The sequence below is a fragment of the Mastigoproctus giganteus genome, unplaced genomic scaffold (assembly GCF_048544385.1).
Source record: "Mastigoproctus giganteus isolate SK-2022 unplaced genomic scaffold, ASM4854438v1 scaffold_62, whole genome shotgun sequence".
In the NCBI taxonomy this organism is placed as follows: domain Eukaryota; kingdom Metazoa; phylum Arthropoda; class Arachnida; order Uropygi; family Thelyphonidae; genus Mastigoproctus; species Mastigoproctus giganteus.
The window spans coordinates 25,719-45,055 of record NW_028328339.1 but is presented as its reverse complement, the minus strand read 5'-3'; the positions used below and the strand labels follow the sequence as shown (position 1 = coordinate 45,055).

General features: G+C 41.7%; 1 protein-coding gene across 1 annotated transcript in view; it reads left to right on the top strand.

Moving 5' to 3' along the window:
* The window catches only part of LOC150074732 (uncharacterized), a 57,824-nt gene that overhangs the window by 13,833 nt on the left and 24,654 nt on the right, over positions 1 to 19,337 (top strand). The window contains exon 3 of the mRNA XM_090389487.1: positions 7,857 to 7,994. Within this exon, the coding sequence (XP_090245613.1) occupies positions 7,857 to 7,994 (138 nt within the window). The remainder of the gene's footprint in view (positions 1 to 7,856; positions 7,995 to 19,337) is intronic.

Below are 19,337 nucleotides of genomic sequence, written 5' to 3'. Positions count from 1 at the left end.
GATTGTTCATGGGTTGCTCTACCAATTAGCCAAAGGAAGAGCAGTTACCTGTGACAGTTTCACCACTGACCCAGCAAATAATAGAAACACTGAAAAGAAGAGACTTAATGAACACCTAACAGAGACCTGGCAAGAAAGATGGCAGAACTCAACTAAAGGCGCTGTCACCAAAAGATTCCTCCCAGATGTCAGGGCCTCCTACCCCCTCACGCCTGGCTGGTTTTCACCAGGACTATATGCTACCTACCTCCTCACTGGACATGACTCCTTACAGAAAAATCTACATTACTTCGGAATTTCAGACTCACCCCGCTGCCACTGTGGAGAGGGTCAGACGTGGGAGCACCTTGTCTACAGCTGTGAAATATACGAGGACTTCAGGAGGATCCTAATTGGTACGTTGGCATTCGAGGTGAGCGGACGCGCTTAGACAGGGCTCCTCAGTTAAGTGGTTTACTTTTGGACAGTGCTTTTAAATATTTGATTTATTTAGATATTGGTGGATTATTTTGTTATAGGTTTTCCTGTAACTGTTTGATTTTAATAATATTATAGATATAATTTTTTAAAGTTACTTTCATTGATATTTATTTAATTTTATAATGGTAGTTACGAGATCTGCCTTAAACACGTCACAGGGTATCGTGACTCACACGGAAATAGCAGATGACGATTTACGGGTGAGTCATGATTTAATCCGTTGTGGAACCTGTGGTATGTTTTCCAGGGTCGACCTGGTGACTAATCCTACCTCACCTGGGGATTCTTTTCTTTGTGATCGATGTAAGGAGTGCACCGATCTTAAATTACAATTTGGTGCACTGATGGAACAATTTGAGTCGCTGAAAAAACGAGTGCTTGCCCTCGAAAATAATGCATCTGGGAGCTCGTCAGGGACTCAAAACTCCAGCAATCTACCAAGTGATGCACACCCGATTCGAGCTCAAAACAGAAAAACCAAGTGCAAACTACCCTGGTTAAAAAGGACATTGTTTTATTAGGAGACTCCATTGTCAGGGAAACGGGGAATATTTTTTGTAATAAAGATAGGTGGAGCAGAACCAGAGTATGTCTGCCGGGAGCAACTATTGATGATGTCACCAACAGATTGTCAGATTTTAAAGGGGGTAAAGAAAATATTATTATTCATGTGGGGACAAACGATATTAAATGTACACGATCTGACGATTTGTTGGAAAAATACAGGACCATGCTCAGGAAATGTCGCGAGCTAGGCCACAATGTCTATGTGTCTGCAATTCTGCCCAGACACGATAGGAGGGATTATATGTTAAGAGCCTTGTGGATTAACTCAAGACTTGAAGGAATCTGCAAGGCTTTAGGGGGTAAATTTCTATCAGCACGGCCCACACTTGTAGGTAGAAGGAATTTTTGTAGAGACGGGATACACTTAAACAAAGGTGGTGCAAAAGTTTTTGCCAGTATTATTGAGGATACCTTAAAGGTTCAGGGAAACTGCTAGTTAGGGGGGATGTGGGTAATACTGACACGCGTTTATCTGATAATATTGGTCAATGTAACTCTTGCACTTACCTTAAGAGTTCTTATCTGTTACCCCAACTGGACGTATTATCTAGATGTGCTGGGGGAAAAGACGGTTCACGTGAGCGGGTAGATAATATCAGGGAAGAGAGCCTAAAAAACTTCAAGGGTTGTGTTAGGGTTGTTAAATATACAAGAACAGTAAATCTTAATTGTTTATACAGTAACGTTAGAAGTGTCGTCAATAAAATGAGCGAATTCGAACTGCTGGTTAAAACGAGTAACGCGGACATAATAGGGCTTACAGAGACGTGGTGCCACCCGGAAATTGGGGATGATGAGTTTCAGTACGGCTTGTATAATGTATTTAGGAAGGATAGAGTAGATAGAAGGGGTGGTGGGGTAATGCTTCTTATCAGAAGCAGCCTGAGTGCGACGATAGCTTTCCCGGATTCAGACATTTCACATGCTAGTATAGAGTCTGTATGGTGTGAGATAGTTGGAAACAAAGGTATAATGCGAGTAGGAGTAATCTACAGACCAGGTGATTGTGAAGATTATGACGAAAGCCTCTACATGCAAATGGAATGGGCAAGTAAGCGTCAATGCCTTATTATGGGTGATTTCAATTTGCCTCTAATTGATTGGAGAAAATGGGAAGGAAACTCGACATGCGGAACAAAATTTTTAAATCAACTAGATGACTGTTATTTGTATCAACATTTCAGGGAAAGTACTAGAGAAAAGAATATCCTAGACCTCATCATCACACATGAATCAGATGACATAACAGGGCTGACAGTAGAGGAACCAGTAGCAGGAAGTGATCACGGAGTTCTACGGTGGATGATGACGAGAGAGGTAGCAGAAGTAAAAGGCAAAGGAATGGGTTTTAATTTCAGAAAAGGAAATTACGATGCCTTAAGGTACTACATGGCCTCTATTAACTGGGTAGATATCGCGCAGAGAATGAATACAATTGAACTGTGGTACGCTTTTAAAACATTAATCACAGATGCCTTGAATGCGTATATACCATTAAAAAAATACTCCACGGGAAGGGTTCCAAGTTGGATGAATAGTGAAGTTGCCACATTACTTGAGCAGAAAAAGGTGGCATGGAAAGGTTACAGAGCAATAAAAAGTACTGAAGCCTATAACAGCTACAAGGTGATGTGTAATAGAGCCACAGAAAAGGTTCGACAGGCGAAGGCAGTTTATGAGAAATCACTAGCAAACAGAGCAAAGAGGGGGGATAAAGAATTCTTCACATATATAAATGCCAAGAAGAGCAGGACAAACCAGATCGGACCTTTACGTAAGGGAAAGGGGATAGTAATAAATACACCAGCTGCCGTTGCAGATGAACTCAACAGTTATTTTGCATCGATATTTACAAATGAAAAGCCTTTTGTGGCAATGGGAAATTGTGGGAGCGAAGTTAAAAAATATGTAATTAATGATATTGAAATTTCGCAAGATTATTTAATGAATAAACTTTCGAGCCTACAGACCAGTAAGGCTCCCGGAGTTGATGAAATATACCCAATAATCTTAAGAGAGGCGGCAAGCGAGTGCATTGAACCATTGAGGCTAATTATGCGAGCATCACTAGACTCTGGGGAGATTCCCTTGGATTGGAAAAGTGCAAATGTATCTCCCATACATAAGGGTGGCTCTAAAAGTGAAGTTGGAAATTATCGACCTGTCAGTCTGACTTCAGTAGTGGGGAAAATCATGGAGGCAATGATCAAGGGTGGAATTCAGGATCATTTGGATCGAATTGAAATTCTCAAGGATACTCAGCATGGTTTTGTAAAGGGAAAATCATGTTTAACAAATCTGGTTCGCTATTTCGAAAGGGTCACTCACGAGCTGGATTTAGGGAATAATTTCGACATTGTTTATTTAGATTTCAGCAAAGCTTTTGACTCAGTCCCACATGAGCGGTTGCTTTATAAGCTGGAACAGGTTGGAATCACTGGGAAAATCCTTAGATGGATAGAAGGATGGCTTCAGGGCAGGAGGCAGAGGGTTGTGATAAATGGCTATTCCTCAGATTGGGTTGATGTAAGAAGTGGGGTTCCCCAAGGATCAGTATTAGGACCACTGTTGTTTTTAATTTTCATAAACGACATTGATGAAGGGATAGAGGGCGTGATGTCTAAATTTGCAGATGACGTTAAAATTGGTAGAGTAGTTAATGATCACTGTCAAGCTGAGCTTCTTCAGAGAGACCTAGATAGACTTCAAGAATGGTCAGAAAAATGGCAGCTGTGCTTTAATCCAACAAAGTGTAAGGTATTACACCTGGGAAACAGTAATCCCAAAAAAACCTATTCACTTGGTGGAGTTCAACTAAACCCAGTACTGGAGGAAAGGGACTTGGGTGTTACGATGCGGTCAGACATGAGATTCTCTGAGCATTGTAAACAGGTTGCCAGGAAGGCCCATGGTGTCCTGTCGATGATCTGTCGAACTTTTGCAAGTAGAGATAGGGACGTGATAATCCCATTGTATAAGGCTTATGTTAGACCACACTTATGGTACTGTGTTCAGGTGTGGAGACCGCACCTAAAGAAAGACATCGAGCTTCTTGAAAGGGTGCAAAGAAGGGTAACTCGCCTGGTGAGATTGGCAAAAGGGCGTCCTTATGAAGAAAGACTTCGAATATGTGGGTTGCAAAGTTTGGAAACTAGACACCTTAGAGGAGATTTGATTGAGGTGTTTAAGGCTCTGAGAGGCATCAGTAAAATGAATGAGGACAAAATTTTCAAGATTATAAATGATGCTAGAACTAGGGGACATAAATTCAAGTTACGGGGGGAAATGTTTAGATTGGACTGCAGGAAGTTTTATTTTAGCTAGCGAGTTATAAATTACTGGAATAAGTTGCCTTCATGGGTGGTAGAGGCCGACAGTTTGGGGAAATTCAAAGGTCATCTGGATAGTACCTTCGGGTAAGGGAAGCGCATAGGATGATAGGTTTAATTTCCTTTTTATTTATATTTTATTTTATTTATATATATATATTTTTATTTATTAATTATTATTATTTAGTTATTTATTTATTTTTTTTTGTTTTTATCATTGTTTTGTTCCGATTTTTTTATTTTTATTTTTTATTTTTTATTTTTATTTTTTTTGGCTGGTGCAGCATAAGCCATAGGCTTTCTTGCACCATGCGGCCGTTACTAATACTAATACCGAAACTACGCTTCAACTATCAAAATCAAGAACACCTCACCCTACAAAAATGAAGAAACTTACCGAGCCCCGACTCAATTTGCAATGGACCTGTTTACCAGGCAGAAAGCGCTACCACCACCATCGTATCTGAATCAATAGATCAAAACAACCATGGCTGCCAATTGTTGCTGCGCATCGTTGAGCCAAGGATGCTAAGGTTTTGGACCAACAAACCATCCAGAGTACAGAACCCGACTTGATCCCTCACATCTCAAGTAGTCACTTGGTTGGGACAATACTAGCAGTGCAATCAAAGACAAGGTCCTCACATACTTTGACAAATTCCTCATCATTGACTCCTAGACCAACTTCTCCCTACCGGACGTGACACATCTCATCAAGAAGAGACCTACAATCGATCCTTGGACTTAATCATATCTTGGATTCCCGGTTTTGACCTCCCCACTATTCGTTATCATGGACTACTGGATCAGCGTTCAGTCTGGATGCGACACAGACTCGCCAAATGGAATCCCAATCACGACACCTGGACTAGACCTTCCCGAATATGACCCATCCACCATAGCAGCACTCAGGCTGCTGTATTTCCACCAAGTTGTCGGCTCCTACTGACTAGCCATGCTAGCCGTAACTACCCTGAACTTGCGAGATTTCTCACTCTCTCTCTCTCTCTCTCTCTCTCTCTCTCTCTCTCTCTCTCTCTCTTTTTCCTTCGGGGTGGTTTTCGGCCCTCCCCCACTCTTCTCTCTGGTGAGGGACTGGGCATGCCACTGTCAGCAGGGGCCATCTTCCTATCGACTTTTTTTCTGTTTCCTACCATCCTACCTTTTACCCACTCTCCCCCTATTTTTCTCTTACACAATGTTTTTTTTTGTGTGGGGGTGATTTTTCGTCCACCCGCCACCCCACTCTTCTTAGGCACTGGCATGCCACAACGCCAGCAGGGGGGGCCATCTTCTCTGTCGGCCCCTTCCTTCTGTTTCCTACACTCCAGTCTTCTGCCTTCCTCCCTTACACAACGGGTTATATATATATGACCCACAGGTCTAAATCTAAATACCTCAAAATTATTGCCCGACCTGTTTGGCCCTAGAACAAGTTTTCAGAAAACAACCCGACGCTGTGTTAAAATTACAACCGTTGCTCAAGAAACAGCGATCATCTTTCTCAAATCTGGACCTAGCCACTGAAATCCCAGGAAAGTAGGTGGCAGGACCCACCAGAGTACTCTAGCATCAGTGGTACACCCGGTCAGCTTCCCCGTGGCACAGTGTGGTAACGTCGATTCCCACTAGGGTCTCGGCGGCTAATAGTCCAGAGAAACAAAGGGCACAACACAATATACAGCACATGACCCCCCCCCCCCCACATACACCTTCAAATCTCTGGCCCAATACAATGTACACCAGCGGAGATGGGAGAAATCCCAGCAGCCGTTAGACACTATCACACCTTACACCAATCACGACTAGCGGCTTAACCCTCAATGTTACCAATGATTGGAAGCTGGAGCAAAAAGAATTGAAGCAAAAAGAATGTCCAATACGTTCGTGATATATCACAAACCAAATGTCACGGACGAACTAAAAATAAAGGAGAGACACAGAAGAGTCAAAGCAAGAGCAAAAGAATAAAATCTCAGCATGAAGAAATAGACATGCCATTTGAGCCTCAAGAGACCTGCGCAGGGCTACTCCTCCTGTAAGAGATCAAAGCAAGAATCCTGCGGACCGACCACCTCCGACTTGATACAAACGCGCCACAATGAAGTTCCTGAAAATGAAAAATAACTGGAATGACATCAGAACTAGAGTGCCATCTGGCTATCAAATTTCGCACCTGCGAGTTCTCTTTAAAACCCTAATCCGGGGGGGGGGAGAGAGACACGCTCCCTTGCCAACCCTATTTCCGTCTGGTGAGGTATGAGGGTGAGGCACTGAAAACTGGGGGGTCATCTTCCCTAACGACCCCTCTGCTTCTTACTCCTCCCAGCCTTTTGCCTCCCCATCCAAATCTGTATTCTCGCACAGCAACTAGCCCTACATCAAAATTTTAAGCCACACAAGTTCTTGCCCGACCCAATTAGGCTTTATCAAAACCTTCAGTGCTAAAGAATAACCCCAAATTCGCAATAAATCATCCTCGCGACTATTTATTTTTCAAATTTTTATTTTAGTCCTAGCCCCTGAAATCCCAGGAAACTAGATGGCAGGACCTGCCAGAATACTGATTCAATCACTGGTACCACCTGGCCGGCCTCCCTGTGGCTGGTATTGGTAAAGTCAAGTCCCACTAGGGGCCGGTGGCTAACAGGCTGGATGAACAATAGGCACAACATACTACTTAATCCCACTGAGGAATGAGGTGGCGTATGGACCACCTCATTCCTCAGTGGCAACTTGCACACGGCTTTCTTGCTGTCTTATATATCATCCTTCCCGGGTTCCCCTTTCAACTGATGGCGCTTATTGCTCCATTGATAACCTGGAGGATACCTTCGCCTACATCCTCCATATTTCTAGCTATACCCTCCTTTCTTGCGTACACTCTGTACTTCCCCGACTCCCTTTTTTTTTTTTTTTTTTTTGTCTCCGTCCAGGAAGCTCTGGCGACCCTGGCGGAGACAAGCCAGAGAATAATGGGCAGACTGGCTACCTTCTAGTGGTGTGTGCGGGCAACGTGGAGTCCCACTAGGGGCCCTGCGGCCAAATGCCAGGACACACAACAGAACTTAACGCAATATGTCATATACAACACACAACACTTTTCTGGCATTTACAGTAGTACTGTATTCCTTCACAGCGAACATATGGCGCAGATGTGGGAAACCACAGGTGGCGCCTGACCCTAATACTATGCACACTACTTAATCCCACACACTTTTAAATCTCTGGCTTGACCGATACAGAGAACATACGCGGAGATGGGAGAAATCGGAGGAACCGTTAGACCCTCAACATACCAAATATCAGTACCACAAGATTTCTACATTTATAGAGACCAAGACTTAACTCTACATATACTCCCCCTGTCTTCTTCAACTTACTCTTTTTTTTTTTAATGCATATGATAAAAAATTGCAATAACACTTTTACTGAAATACAAAATTAATCAATACTTTATCATTTCTATTAATTTAACAGAATGCCCGAATGTAAGCTGCAATCAAGTGGATCGTGTTTCAGTGCGGCCCGGATGCCTTACAGATACAAATGAAAACTGCAATAAACTTGGGCAGTGTTGCCCTGGATGTTATGGAGGAAGTTATTGCTACTATTCTGGTGAGTCGAATATTTCTCAATAATGGGATTTATTTACTTTAAGATACATCTTCGCCCTCACAAGCAGCACATTGATCACACACCGGGTTGAAAATGCCCGAGTTCGAACACAATGAAGTGTGGAATTTTTATGGTCGTTTTTCACAAAGTGGCTGAGTTGGTCAATCTCAGATGAAGTTGCATGGCTTTATTTCCATAACAGTAGACTTTTTCGAGAGAAAACGGACTGAAGAATTCATAATTACTGACATAACATATTGACACTTCATAGCTTTACTTCCTTACCGCTTAACAACCGCACCATACAACCACCACATTAAACTACAATATTGATTTAGAATACCAGAAACACACTAGCCTCCCATAAAGTATATGGACATTGGCTCTCTTTGGTCGCTATGACAACCTCATCCCTCTTTCCAGTAATCAGAGATAGATTGCAGCGGGTATGTACTCCACTTCGCCTGCAGGACAGCAACCACTTCAACCCAATGGGGAATGTTCCAATTCATCCCATAACAGTTCCAATCGGAATTCTCCGCGTGTAGTATATAGTAGTACATAGTAATATTAATACTACTACTATATATAATAATGATACTATTATACTACTATAGGAAACTCATCACCTTAATATATCTGCCACCAAAACCCAATCTCTCCTACTAAAGGAATATCTAACTCCTACCAGACCATCGCAGATAAAAATCTACAACAGAACGATCAAGTTGGCCACAGAACTCAAGTACCTAGGAGTTATCCTGGACCGAAATTTACTTTTTACATCCCACTTAAAATACATCCAGAAGAAAATGGAAAACTACGCTGCCATGCTTGCCAGGATTATCCGCCGCGACAGGGGGCTGAAAAGAAGAATCCTATCAATACTTTACAAAGCAGCCATCATCCCTGCGATTGCATATGCTTCTGGTGTCAGGCACCATAAGGCCTCTACAGCGGTAAATCTTCGGCTACTCAACATCATTCACCGACCGATTTTATTAACCCTCACCAGAGCGTGCAGCACCGTATCTACTAAAGCGCTGCAAGTACTCACTGGGACCCTCCCCCTTGATTTTGAAGTGATTCGCCTAGGCATGTTACAGCAGCTTAGACGCGGAAATCCAACTACCTTCCAAGATCACACCACACACCCAACTGCAAATCGGACAGTGGAGAAGAAAACACTCCAGCTCAACTTACGTATCAACATATGATGAACGTCGTGGCGAGATCCAATATTCCTTACATTTCGAGGGTACAGCTCTAAAACGGTGTTCGCAGGCCGGCCGCTAGTTAGTACACCGGACCGAACCTATTGGTAACTCTCTAGGAGGCTTCCGGATCAGCTAGTGTTGCTACCTCTACTCTGCCAGATAGTGACTGGAGGGAGTCCGAGTAGTGTGTATGCGGGGCGCATTGTTGAGGCCACGTTATGTCAAGGATCTGGGTATATTCTTACCACATGTACGCCATATCCAAAAATTTCATTACTTCATACAGCATGTCCCACTCACTTTTTCTTACTATTGAATACACCATGAATTGTCAAACTAATAGAGCAAGCTTATCTGCGAAAAGATCTAAACCTCCCAAGGACTTCCTAATTCATTTCACAAATATACGTGGTTTCAATTCTAATCTCAACGATGTCCATTTCCACTTGCAGTCTGCCAAACCCAATGTACTTTTTCTGACAGAATCTCAGTTATCGGTTGATTCAACTCAGATGCCCAAATTATTCGCTGTATGATTCCTTTCGCCTCAAAGGTGGTACTTGTACATATGTCCGTTCTGATATTCCCTGTCAGAGACTTGGCAATTTGGAATCTCCTCTCTTTGATCTTCTCTGGCTTAAAATCTCTCTAACTCATTGTGTTAAATTCATCTGTTGTCTCTACCGTTCTCCCAACTCCACTAATCACTTGGATCTCTTTGACTTCCTCTCTTTGCAACTTGACTTTCTCCAGTCCAACTTTCCTAACAGTGAGGTAATTTTCGTTGGTGATTTTAATGTTCACAACTCCAGCTGGCTTCCGTTTTCTAGTCACACCGACCCAGCAAGTCGAGATGCTGAGGCTTTTGCAATTACTAATGATCTAGCACAGATTGTTCATTTACCTACAAGAATACCGGACAATCCTAATCATACAGCCAGTACGCTTGATCTTTTTCTCACAAACAACCCTTCTAAGTAAACGGTCGAACTGAGAGGTCCTTTAGGCACTTCAGATCACAACTTGGTGATTGTCTCTTCTCCAATGGAACCTTTATCTCATGGCTATTCCCAACCTCGTGTTGTTTGGCATTACAAGAATGCAAAATGAAATGACCTGCGAGACTTCTTTTCTTCTTTTCCTTGGTCGGATTACTGTTTCAAAACTTCTGATGTCAAAGTTTGCTCAGATCGTGTCAGTGAAATTATCTTGCAGGAATGGAATCCACTTTAAAATCTCGTCCTTTATCTAAATCTTGGTTTTCCAATAAAGGTGCTAAGGCTGTCCAAGAGAAGAACGTTGCATATTGTAATTGGCTTGTTTCTAATTCTTCAGTTTCATTTTCTGCCTACACCAAAGCTCGCAACAATTGTAAAGGAATTATTAATCAGTCCAAACTAGAGTTTGAACAGGCTAAGAGTAGAAAACTTGCTTCTTGCCCTAATGGTTGCCGAGCATTCTGGTCTCTTGCCAAAGCTATTGGCCGCAACTTTTGCCCATCTCTGCTCCCACCTCTGTCCAAACTAGATGGTTCTGTTGTCACTTCAGCCAAGGATAAAGCTGACCTGCTAGCATCCCATTTTTTTTCCAGTTCATGTATTAATGATCTTGGTAAAACACCTCCGACCATTCCCAACACGCTCCATTCAATGCCTCCTGTGGTCTTCCGTCAAAAGGATATTAGAAGGATTTTGATGAATCTTGATGCTAAGAAAGCTCCAGGTCCCGATGGTATTTCTGCACTTGTTCTCAAAACCTGTGCTCCTGAACTTACTCCTATTCTTTGCCACCTCTTTCCACTTTATTATTCCAAATTTGTTTTTCCTTCTGCTTGGAAATTTTCTCATATCCAGCCAGTTCCTAAAAAGGGTGACAAATCCCTCCCATCCAATTATCGCCCCATTGCAATTACATCTACTCTTTCTAAAGTAATGGAGAAATCAATTAAACGCCAACTCTTAAACTACCTAGAAACCTTCCGTGTGATCAACGATCGCCAGTATGGATTCCGTCAGTGTCGATCCACTGGTGATATTCTGGCTTATGTTACACATTTATGGACTAATTCAATGGAAAGGTTTGGTGAAACACAAGTAGTTGCTCTTGACATCTCAAAGGCCTTTGATCGTGTTTGGCATAAAGGTCTTCTAAACAAGCTTCCATCTTATGGTTTACCAACTGTTTTTAGTAATTGGTTATCCAGTTTTCTCTCTGATCTCTCACTGAGGGTGATGGTAGATGGCTCTCTGTCTTCTAACTTCTACACTAATGCCGGTGTCCCCCAAGGTTCAGTTCTTTCCCTCTTGTATATCAATGACCTTCTTCCATTGACTGGAAATCCTATCCATAGTTTTGCCGATGATAGCACATTGCATTCAACTTTCCGTTTTGAGAAATCTTGTCCTGCTCAATCAGCTTCAACTTCTCGAAAATCTGCTACCAATTCCTTAAATGCCGATCTTCAGGTAATTCTCCAGTGGGGCAAAGACAACTTAGTTGATTTCAACCCTTTTAAAACTCAGTCTTGTCTTATATCTCGCAAAAAGGATTCTTCTGCTGCTATGCTTATGTTTAGTGACACTCCGATTTCTAGGCAAAATGATATATCTCTTTTGGGGATTACCCTGATTTCTAATCTCTCTTGGCTCAAGCACATTACAAATATTGCTTCCTCTGCATCTAAAAAACTTAGTTTTCTCTTTCGCTCTCGGCGTTACTTTTCTTCCAAATAGCTGCTCACTCTGTATAAATCGCAAATCCGCCCTGCCATGGAATATTCTTCCCACATCTGGGGTGGTGCCTCCAAAACCTCTCTCAGGCTTCTTGATTCCATTCAGAAGAGGGCAGTTAGGTTAATTAATGATTCATCTCTAACAGAGTCTCTCCACTCGCTTTCTCATAGACGCACTGTTTCTGCTGCATGCGTCTTCTACAGATACTTCCATGGGCACTGTTCTTCTGAATTGGCTTCTATAATTCCCGCTCTCTCATTCAAAACAGTCCGATCACGTGCCGCCACCAGCCAACATCCATTTACTGTCCAACTTCAAACCCACAGAACCAACTTTTCATCTTCCTCATTTATTCATTCAACTGCCGTTTTCTGGAACAACCTTTCTTCATACGTATTTCCCGAAAATTACAATCTACAGAAGTTCAAGTCCAATGTCAACAAGTATCTTCTTTCGTCTTCTCAACCTCCAACCCAAGCACGGTACTAAGTACTATAGGTTCTAATACCTCTCGTGTTTGGGGTTCACAAAAAAAAAAAAAAAAACTTGCGATCAATATGGCAGCAGCGCTGGACGACCTCCACAAAAGTGGAAGTCACGCGGAGGTTCCTCCCCGATCTACAACAAATATACCCACAGTATCCGGCATGGCTTTGCCCTGGATTGTACAGCACGTATCTCCTAACAGGACATGGAGCGATCAGCCACAAATTTCACCTTCTCGGACTCAAAAACAACCCAATATGTGCATGTGGCTCTGTGGAGACCTGAGGACACCAGATGTGTGACGGCGAACTTTATGAAGATCTTCGTGTTGAATTAATCATCCAAGTGCGCCTTAATCCCAAAAACCGGGAACACTACTTACTGGAAGATGAAGCCTCATATATAGTATTCACCAAGTTTGCCCAGAACCTGTATGCCAGACGATTGACCATTCCTCTGCCTGCAAACTTCGAATAGACGTGTTAAACAAAGCTTCTCAGAGACTCCCAACCAGACGTCAGGTTTGACTGCTTGATCCTTCATGCAAGACAAAACTGGAACTCTTCTGAGAAGTGACAAAACTCCAATTTCCAGAACATTGACTACCGGACTTGACAACAGTCCCATGAATGACTCCCAACTACGATATTTTGCACAACCTATTCAGCTAAACCAACATTGGATCGCCTCTGCTGAGCCTCAAGTTTTTCTGGATGGTGCGGACCTGACCCTGAGGTCTGGTTTGCTTCCACCCATGCACACAGGCCACATTGGCAACCTGAGCCGGCTCCCTTGTCTGGCTCACTGTCTCACCTCTTCCTGGCAGGGTGGAGAGGGGACAGTTTGCTGTCCCCTCCCCACCCTGCCACCCTATTTCTTCCCTCTGGTGCGGCATGGGTATGCCCCACTGTAAACTGGAGTTGCCTTCCCTTCCGGCTCCATATTTCTGTCTAACTCCCCCCAGTCTTCAGCCTTCACCCCACTATCTGACAGCAATGTGAACACGCCCCACACAATCTAAAATCACCAATCTAAATTAATTTTGCCCAACATTTTGGACTTCTCTTAGCTCTTCCCGCGATGCGTACGCGATTTTTTTTTTTTTTAGGTCCTAGCGCTGAAATCTCAGGAAATTAGGTGACAAGACCTGCCAGAGTGAACTATATACTAGTGAGTACCTGGTTTGCCTCCATGGGGCGAAAGTGGGACAACGTCGGGCCTCAGTAGGGGTCTGGCGGCTAAATGACCAGATGAGCAACGGTACAAGGCATCACACATATACAAAGTCCATACACTTTTAAATCTCTGGCTTTTCCAGTCAACTGGTAATGACACCTAAATACACTTTACATATTAATATATCTTCGACAGAACCTTCTCTCCACCAGTATCACTCTCCCCTGAAATGAGCCGGACTTCCTGAGCACAAGAGAAAATTTCCAGTCCCTGCAAGAATTTGCTCGTCATGCTTTTGATCGCCGGAGACGCCTTCTCACTCAACTACGGAATGCCTCCTAGTCTTCCTAGTGAAAACTCCTGCACTAGGAAGGCTAGGAGCCAGTGCGGGATCAGATATATATATATATATATTTCTCCCCCCCCCTCTTTTTTCTCTTATTTTTTTTTAATTTTTTATATTTTATTTATTTATTTTTATTTTTTAAAATTTTTATTTATTCATTTTTTTTATGTATTTTTTTTTATGTATTTTTTTTTCCTTCTTCACTTTTTATTTGTATTTATTTACTTATTTAATTTTGCTGGTACCCTGGGTTTGGGCTGCCCGAGGGACAGGATTTTATTATCTAGTTTTTATTATTTACTTATATATATATTTTTTATTTATTATTATTTAATTTATTTTATTTATTATTATTTTTTTTATTTATTATTATTTTTAATTTATTTTATTTTATTTTATTAATTTACTTATTATTATTATTCTTTTTTTGCTCTGATATTAGGGCAGTAAGAGCTGGTAAACCAGAGGGTTCGGAGGGCAGCCGCGATACATACGTAATTGTGGCCCACCTCCCCGTGATGTAGACGGGCACAGGGCAGGCCTTCCAGGTGATCGCCTGGCTGGTGACAAAACGGCCAGAAACAATTAAACAACACACACATTGCACGAACATAATATAACACACATTTCTGGCCTTTTACAGTGCTTTCTGTAATCATCACAGTGTACAAAGGCAGATATCTGCCTTTGTCCCGGTATGTCTGCCGGGAGCAACTATTGATGATGTCACCAACAGACTGTCAGATTTTAAAGGGGGTAAAGAAAAATATTATTATTCATGTGGGAACAAATAATATTAAACGTACACGATCTGACGATTTGTTGGAAAAATACAGGACCATGCTGCGGAAATGTCGCGAGCTAGGCCATAATGTCTATGTGTCTGCAATTCTGCCCAGACACGATAGGAGGGATTATATGTTAAGAGCCTTGTGGATTAACTCAAGACTTGAAGGAATCTGCAAGGCTTTAGGGGGTAAATTTCTATCAGCATGGCCCACACTTGTAGGTAGAAGGAATTTGTTTTGTAGAGACGGGATACACTTAAATAAAGGTGGTGCAAAAGTTTTTGCCAGTATTATTGAGGATACCTTAAAGGCTCAGGGAAACTGCTAGTTAGGGGGGATGTGGGTAATACTGACACGCGTTTATCTGATAATATTGGTCAATGTAACTCTTGCACATACCTTAAGAGTTCTTATCTGTTACCCCAACTGGACGTATTATCTAGATGTTCTGGGGGCAAAGACGTTTCACGTGAGCGGGTAGCTAATATCAGGGAAGAGAGCCTAAAAAACTTCAAGGGTTGTGTTAGGGTTGTTAAATATAGAAGAACAGTAAATCTTAATTGTTTATACAGTAACGTTAGAAGTGTCGTCAATAAAATGAGCGAATTCGAACTGCTGGTTAAAACAAGTAACGCGGACATAATAGGGCTTACAGAGACGTGGTGCCACCCGGAAATTGGGGATGATGAGTTTCAGTACGGCTTGTATAATGTATTTAGGAAGGATAGAGTAGATAGAAGAGGTGGTGGGGTAATGCTTCTTATCAGAAGCAGCCTGAGTGCGACGATAGCTTTCCCGGATTCAGACATTTCACATGCTAGTATAGAGTCTGTATGGTGTGAGATAGTTGGAAACAAAGGTACAATGCGAGTAGGAGTAATCTATAGACCAGGTGATTGTGAAGACTATGACAAAAGCCTCTACATGCAAATGGAATGGGCAAGTAAGCGTCAATGTCTTATTATGGGTGATTTCAATTTGCCTCTAATTTATTGGAGTAAATGGGAAGGAAACTCGACATGGGGAACAAAATTTTTAAATCAACTAGATGACTGTTATTTGTATCAACATGTCAGGGAAAGTACTAGAGAAAAGAATATCCTAGACCTCATCATCACACATGAATCAGATGACATAACAGGGCTGACAGTAGAGGAACCAGTAGCAGGAAGTGATCATGGAGTTCTACGGTGGATGATGACGAGAGAGGTAGCAGAAGTAAAAGGCAAAGGAATGGGTTTTAATTTCAGAAAAGGAAATTATGATGCCTTAAGGTACTACATGGCCTCTATTAACTGGGTAGATATCGCGCAGAGAATGAATACAATTGAACTGTGGTACGCTTTTATAACATTAATCACAGATGCCTTGAATGCGTATATACCATTAAAAAAATACTCCACGAGAAGGGTTCCAAGTTGGATGAATAGTGAAGTTGCCACATTACTTGAGCAGAAAAAGGTGGCATGGAAACGTTACAGAGCAATAAAAAGTACTGAAGTCTATAACAGCTACAAGGTGATGTGTAATAGAGCCACAGAAAAGGTTCGACAGGCAAAGGCAGTTTATGAGAAATCACTAGCAAACAGAGCAAAGAGGGGGGATAAAGAATTCTTCACATATATAGATGCTAAGAAGAGCAAGACAAACCAGATCGGACCTTTACGTAAGGGAAAGAGGATAGTAATAAATACACCAGCTGCCGTTGCAGATGAACTCAACAGTTATTTTGCATCGATATTTACAAATGAAAAGCCTTTTGTGGCAATGGGAAATTGTGGGAGCGAAGTTAAAAAATATGTAATTAATGATATTGAAATTTCGCAAGATTATTTAATGAAAAAACTTTCAAGCCTACAGACCAGTAAGGCTCCTGGAGTTGATGGAATATACCCTATAATCTTGAGAGAGGCGGCAAGCGAGTGCATTGAACCACTGAGGCTGGTTATGCGAGCATCACTAGACTCTGGGGAGATTCCCTTGGATTGGAAAAGTGCAAATGTATCTCCCATACATAAGGGTGGCTCTAAAAGTGAAGTGGGAAATTATCAACCTGTCAGTCTGACTTCAGTAGTAGGGAAAATCATGGAGGCAATGATCAAGGGTGGAATTCAGGATCATTTGGATCGAATTGAAATTCTCAAGGATACTCAGCATGGTTTTGTAAAGGGAAAATCATGTTTAACAAATCTGGTTCGCTATTTCGAAAGGATCACTCACGAGCTGGATTTAGGGAATAATTTCGACATTGTTTATTTAGATTTCAGCAAAGCTTTTGACTCAGTCCCACATGAGCGGTTGCTTTATAAGCTAGAACAGGTTGGAATCACTGGGAAAATCCTTAGATGGATAGAAGGATGGCTTCAGGGCAGGAGGCAGAGGGTTGTGATAAATGGCTATTCCTCAGATTGGGTTGATGTCAGAAGTGGGGTTCCCCAAGGATCAGTATTAGGACCACTGTTGTTTTTAATTTTCATAAACGACATTGATGAAGGGATAGAGGGCGTCATGTCTAAATTTGCAGATGATGTTAAAATTGGTAGAGTAGTTAATGATCACTGTCAAGCTGAGCTTCTTCAGAGAGACCTAGATAGACTTCAAGAATGGTCAGAAAAATGGCAGCTGTGCTTTAATCCAACAAAGTGTAAGGTATTACACCTGGGAAACAGTAATCCCAAAATAACTTATTCACTTGGTGGAGTTCAAGTAAACCCAGTACTGGAGGAAAGGGACTTGGGTGTTACGATACGGTCAGACATGAAATTCTCTGAGCATTGTAAACAGGTTGCAAGGAAGGCCCATGGAGTCCTATCGATGATCTATCGAACTTTTGCAAGTAGAGATAGGGACGTGATAATCCTATTATATAAGGCTTATGTTAGACCACACTTGGAATACTGTGTTCAAGTATGGAGACCGCACCTAAAGAAAGACATCGAGCTTCTTGAAAGGGTGCAAAGAAGGGTAACTCGCCTGGTGAGATCGGCAAAAGGGCGTCCTTATGAAGAAAGACTTCGAATATGTGGGTTGCAGAGTTTGGAAACTAGACACCTTAGAGGAGATTTGATTGAGGTGTTTAAGGCTCTGAGAGGCATCAGTAAAATGAATGAGGACAAAATTTTCAAGATTATAAATGATGCTAGAACTAGGGGACATAAATTCAAGTTACGGGGGGAAATGTTTAGATTGGACTGCAGGAAGTTTTATTTTAGCCAGCGAGTTATAAATTATTGGAATAAGTTGCCTTCATGGGTGGTAGAGGCCGACAGTTTGGGGAAATTCAAAGGTCATCTGGATAGTACTTTCGGGTAAGGGAAGCGCATAGGATGATAGGATTAATTTCCTTTTTATTTATTTTTTATTTCATTTTATTATTTTTATTTATTTATTAATTATTATTATTTATTTATTTATTTAATTTTTGTTTATATCATTGTTTTGTTCGGATTTTTTTTTTTTTTTTTTTTTTTTTTGGCTGGTGCAGCATAAGCCATAGGCTTTCTTGCACCATACGGCCGTTACTAATTCTAATACTAATATCAACTGACGTTCAGGTGCCGTCCTACATAAGATACGATACATGTCTACATAAATATTAATGCATTAGCATTAGTAGAGGCATTTGATGCAAGAAAGCAAGCTTATGCAGCATCAGCCAAAAAAAAAAAAAATTAAAAAAATAAAAATAAATAAATAAATAAAAAATAACCACTTCCACTTCACCCCTCTGTTCGTTCGAAATACCTGTCCAGCTCAGCCTTAAACTTATTTAGGCTATCAACTTCCACGACAAGGGATGGAAGTCTGTTCCACCAACCAACTACCTGCTGGCTAAAGGCAAATTTCCGCACATCTATCCTACATCTGTCCTTCCTCAATTTGAATTTATGCTCTCTCAGGTGATTATTCTGAGCAAGAGGAAGAGTCCAATCGGCATTCAGCATGCTCAAACCATTCAACGCTTTATACACCTCTATCAGATCACCTCGCCGGTGCCTAGTCTCCAGACACTGTAATTTGCAAAACTTAAGCCTTTCTTCGTAAGAGCACCCCTTTGTTCCATTCACTAATCTTGTTGCCCTTCTCTGTACTCGTTCCAGCATCTCTACATCCTTCTTGAAATGAGGCCTCCAGACCTGTATACAGTACTCTAGGTGTGGTCTGACCATTGCCTTATACAAGGGAATAATCACCTCCTTATCCCTGCTAGAAAAATTCCTATATATCATCGACAATACACCTTGAGCTACTCTTTCAGCCCGTCTGCACTGCTCAGAGAACTTCATATCTGCCTGCACAACCACCCCCGGGTCCCTTTCATTCTCTACCACTGTCAGTGTAGTACCACAGAGTTGATACGTTGCTCTAGGGTTGCTGTTTCCCATATGTAGCACTTTACATTTGTCAATGTAAAGGCAAATGGAATGGGCAAGTAAGCGTCAATGTCTTATTATGGGTGATTTCAATTTGCCTCTAATTGATTGGAGTAAATGGGAAGGAAACTCGACATAGGGAACAAAATTTTTAAATCAACTAGATGACTGTTATTTGTATCAACATGTCAGGGAAAGTACTAGAGAAAAGAATATCCTAGACCT